The 5,052-nt window shown below is 44.0% G+C and overlaps 1 protein-coding gene across 1 annotated transcript; it reads right to left on the minus strand.

Moving 5' to 3' along the window:
* Nucleotides 1-2,426: 2,426 nt before the first annotated feature.
* LOC117438570 (olfactory receptor 1020-like) lies at nucleotides 2,427-3,386 on the minus strand. The gene has a single exon (XM_034074041.1). The coding sequence runs from the start codon at nucleotides 3,384-3,386 to the stop codon at nucleotides 2,427-2,429; it is 960 nt and encodes a 319-aa protein (XP_033929932.1).
* Between the last annotated feature and the right edge of the window lie 1,666 nt (nucleotides 3,387-5,052).

Here is a 5,052-nt window from a genome sequence, read left to right on the forward strand (position 1 = left end):
CTCCTGCAAACTCTATAGCATTTAAAGATATAGGTTTTGGCTCCTTCATTGACCACAGGTAGAAGCCATGTTCCCCCTACACCTAAGGTGATGTGTTCTTTCATACTGTTGTTTTCCAGAGCACATAAACAGTCTGTTCACAATCCATATACTTTCGAAATATAAGTTAATTCTCACAACAGCTAAAGGAAAGATATTTTCCCCCATCATTGTGTTTTGGCTTTTTTCAAACCCAGAAAGCTCTCAGTTACCATGGATTCAGTGTTCAGGGTTGTCTTTAAAGAGTGGAAGATTTCTACAGAACTAATTCTTATATGTGAAGCTACATCCTGGGGAGGGATTCTCCTTGATATCCAAAGCTGGTGACTCTGGGCTTCCAGTGTATTGAAGGGTGAGAAATGGGCATTTCCAGGCAATGATGAATTCTCCCAGGCTGAACTAATAGGCCTTTATCCCTCTGAGCAGCCTCAGCTGAGGCTCCATCCCCACCTTCGGCCCATTTGTCCCCCACCTCTATTTAATCCCAGCCCAGGGAAGCTGGGCTCTGTTTGTGTTTTGGTTTCCAGTTTAACAGGACTTGTGCACATCTAAGGAATCCTTTGATGGTGACCAAAGCTTGCTCATGTACCTTCCCAGCAATTGCTGCACCTGACCCTAATTCAGTGATTGACTTGATTTGTGTTGTCTTGCTTTGGCTTAGTCTCGACTTGCCTCATAATCCCCAACTTGCCTGATGCTCTGGAGTCTTGGATGAACTTGGCCCATGTCTCTATTCCTGCTCTACTTCTCTTGCTCAGGTACTGTGGGATGGTCCCTGCACACCAGGGTGTTCTCTTCTGGTTCTCTTTAGACAGATAAAGGACACAAACCCCTGTGGTACTTTCCAGGCTCCTGCAGAGCAGAACCCATTACTCTCTGCACCCAACAGCCCAGCCAGGGATCACTGCTCTGCCAGTCCCTCTCCATCCACACCATATCCCTGCATGAGGAAATGAAGATACAATCCAATCAGTGAGGGAAATTAGAGTGAGAAACTGAGCATTACATTCAAGTGTTATTTTCTGGTCTTTGGTGCATTCTCCTTTACCAAGTATAATATTAGGTCTTTAGTGATTGGCAGCACTTTGCTTTGGAAATAGCTTTGTCATGATGTTTATCCGCTGATTTTGTGACAGAAGAGACCAGGGCTTCACTTGACACCAAGGACTTTTGTTTCCCCACCTGATTTCTTGTGCTTACAGACTTGGTTTGCAATGATTTGCAAGTCTTGCTTTGTTTCTAGTACTGGCTTGTGCTACAAGACCACAGACAATCTGATTTCTCTGCTCTATGTCATTACGTGTAGCTTTTCCCCCTTCCTGTTGGTCTTTTAAGATACCTACTGCATGTATATGACAAACTAGAATGAAGAAACCAAGGTGTGCTGAAGGTTTTCAAGGAAGCTCTGATTTCAAAGGCCTTTGTTCTTCCTGGCTTTTCCGCATTTAATTACATTGATTGTGGCTCCTTCGTTGACCACAAATACAAGACACTTTTGCCTCAGACCTAAGTCACCATCAACAGGCTTAATTTGTAAGTGGCATAGACAATTTGTTTTTCCCTGGTGTGCTTTAGCATGAGCTGGGCATGGACATGGGATGTGGGTGCTTATCTCCAAGAGGAATTCCATTGATCTCACCATTTAAGTAAACAGGACTTAAGATGAATGCAAAACACCCCTTAAAATGAATGGGATGAGCCCCTGATTTGCCCAAATTGTCCTTACCACTGGGTGGTCTCAGCACAGTTCATCATTCTGAGTAAAGATTTCTATTCTCTATAGGTGCCTTCTCAGAAGTGAAATCTAGTCTGAAGCTGCAGAATGGGGAGAGATTGCCCGTGATATTCAAATGTGCATCTTTGGGCCTTCATTCCCACCAGCTTCTGCTCTTTGAAAGGCAAAAACAAATGCAATGAATCTTTTGAAGCCTTTTCTCTGACTCTTTCTCAGCAAGCAAATGTAAAACTGCACTTCCTGTTCCCTCCCACCCCAGCAGCTTTAATAAAGAGCTCACAGGTAAGAGTGAGGAATTTTATTGGAGCTGAGGGACAAGGTCAAGAATCTTGCAAGAAAAATAAGTATTTATCAGTGACCAAGGCTATAACCGGATAAAGCTGATTGGTGTTTCCTGTGAGGAAAAGAGGCCTGGGATAATTCAGGGCAATTGCTTCATACAAGGTGGTGACTGTGAAGTTAATTGAAGGTTGAGGTTCCTCTTGATATCCATCTAAGAAAGAAAGAAGTGATTTGTGGGGCTATTTCTCATTCAATACTGTCATTGACTTTTGTGCATGAACTGTGGAAGAAACTACATAGAATCATGAGGATTAGTGGAAAATCCCATTGCTTCAGTGCCTCATAGGCTGTCTGACATTGCATGAAATCTTCATGTCCTTAATGATAAAACTCTTCTATGTTGCCAGTGGTTGAAGAACCTGCTCCTGCACTTGAGCAGAGCCCCCTTCACCTCCTTGTTCCTCAGGGTGTAGATGAATGGGTTGAGCATGGGAGTGACCACGGCGTAGAAGATGGAAGCCACCTTATCCAGGCTCCCGTGCCTAGAAGAAGGTTGTAAGTACATGAAGAATGCTGGCCCAAAGAATAAGGAAACTGCCATCAAATGGAAGGCACAGGTGTGGAAGGCTCTGGCCCTGCTCTGTGCTGAGCACATCCTCAGCACTGTGCGGATGATAGAGATGTAGGAGAGCAAAATGATCATGCTTGTGCCCACCACATTGATGGTGACAAAGGCAAAGATGACCATCTCACTGCTGTGGGTGTCAGAGCACACGAGCTTTAGCACAAGGGATACGTCACAGAAGAAGTGGTCAATGTGGTTGGGACCACAGAAGGAACCTCCAAACACGCTCCATGTGTAGATTATGGCACTGAGGAAGGCAAATAGGTAGGATGATGCTACCAGCTGCCAGCAGACACGGCTGGAGATGATAGTCACATAGAGCAGGGGCTGGCAGATGGCAACGTGCCGGTCGTAGGCCATCATGGCCAGCAGGTGACACTCAATAGCAGCAAAGAAAGCAAAGGTGAAGAACTGCATCATGCAGGCAGTGAAAGAAATGGTTTTGTCCTCTGATAAGAGGTCTGCCAGCATCCTGGGGGAGATGACTGTGGAATAGCAGATGTCAATGAAGGCAAAATGGGTGAGGAGGAAGTACATGGGGGTGTGGAGGCTGGGAGACACCCTCACCAATGAGATAATGCCAACGTTCCCCACCAAAGAGACAATGTATGTCAATAGAAACAACACGAATAGAGGGGTCTGCGCACGAGGGCTGTCTGTAATTCCCAAGAGGATGAATTTAATCTGGGTTTGATTTCCTCCCATCACCTGGCGTTACCTGCTGAGGCAAAAGGAAGAGAAACAGAACACTTTTAAAGTGGAGATTCACTTTTGGACCATATTTAACAACTATCAGTCACTATTTTAACTGCCACATTTTGCATAAATTCACATATTCTGCTATAGATTTAACCCCAAGCTATATGTTTTTTGGTTTTCAGTGAAGGTATTTGAAAAGAACAGGAAGCAACTGAAGCAACAAATGGTGTCTTTGGTTTTCTATGCTGGAACACTTAAAACGATGGATTTCTTTACGCACTTTTGGACCATAGTTTAATCCAAACAGTGGTCAGTTTAACTGTCAAATTACTGTATATTCTAAAGTATTTTTTAACCCAAATTACATATATTTTATGTTATACATTTGAGGTAACCTGAAAAGAACAAGGAGCACGTTCAAGGAACAAATGACATTTTCAGTGCTAGGTCCCTTAAAACTCAGTTCATTCAAGCACATGTGTTTTCAGATTAAAGAAAAGAATCAGATCTTTCTTCATTTTCACTTTTCAGTTTTCAGAGCTAATTTGTTCAGAAGACACCTGAAAACGTCATAGTAACACATGTAAACCAGGAGGATAGAAAGTCCCAGTCCCAGTGAAATCCAGCTTACACATGAATGAACTGCACCCATTTTCACTTGGCTTTTAGTTATCATTCCAATCAACAAACCACATTTATCAAACTGTTTGAGATCATTCCTAACAGATAACATTCACATGATTTATAGTTTTCTGAGCTCCAGCACATTGAAGCATCCTAAATCTATGAGCATTCAGCTGCTTGCATTAAAAAGGAGTTGATGTTACAATGTGCTGATTTGTTAGTGACTACATTCTGCTGACAATCTGGAATGTTGCATTTCTTTAGAACAAAATAAGATTCATCCTCATTAACTCTTGAGTAATTCAGTGCATCTGCTTTAGCTGCCTATGGGAAAGAAAACAACCTGCACAAACCATTGCTTCCTCTTCTTCTAAAGAAAACCCACACAGGTAAGGCTGATTTCTGATGCAGCTTTACTAAAGAGGAAAAGAGGACATTCAGAAGCAAGCCCATTGCCTCAATGCAGGTGAGGCTGTGCTTTGTGCTGGTGTTACCTCCTATGCCTTCCGTTTGCCACCGAGTGGTGGGAGCCAAGACTTTATCCCCAGCCCAGCAGAGAACTTCTACTCACCAGCATCACCTTTATCGAGCACCTGATGTGAAGAGAGGTGAGCTCCTGCCAGACTGCAAGAGCCCAGCTTGTGGTGCTGGGGCTGTAAATACAGTTGCATGTGCTCTCCTGGGAGGAAGCCTCCAGGGCTGCTCATGCTTTAGCAGAGGAAAACAAAGAGAAGGAAAAGCAAAGGGTGTGAAATCACCTCTGAAAGGCATTGTGGTGCTTGGGCATCTGAGAGACATGGCATGGATGAGCCATGCCTGAGCACAGCTGCACAGCAGCAGTGATGAGGGCTCATGGGATGCTTCTGACATACTTGTGGGCCATGCAAAGGTTTTGGTCTGAGCAGACTGACACAATGAGAATGGGTTGAGAGACATTCCAGATCTTGCACACAGTCCTCAAAAGGGACATGAAGCACAAGTGACTCCTTCTCTGGAGCTGCTGTTTTCCGTCTGTGCACACTTGAGAGCCCAGATTTCCATCCCCAGT

This window comes from Melopsittacus undulatus, unplaced genomic scaffold, assembly GCF_012275295.1.
Source record: "Melopsittacus undulatus isolate bMelUnd1 unplaced genomic scaffold, bMelUnd1.mat.Z mat_scaffold_49_arrow_ctg1, whole genome shotgun sequence".
In the NCBI taxonomy this organism is placed as follows: Eukaryota; Metazoa; Chordata; class Aves; order Psittaciformes; family Psittaculidae; genus Melopsittacus; species Melopsittacus undulatus.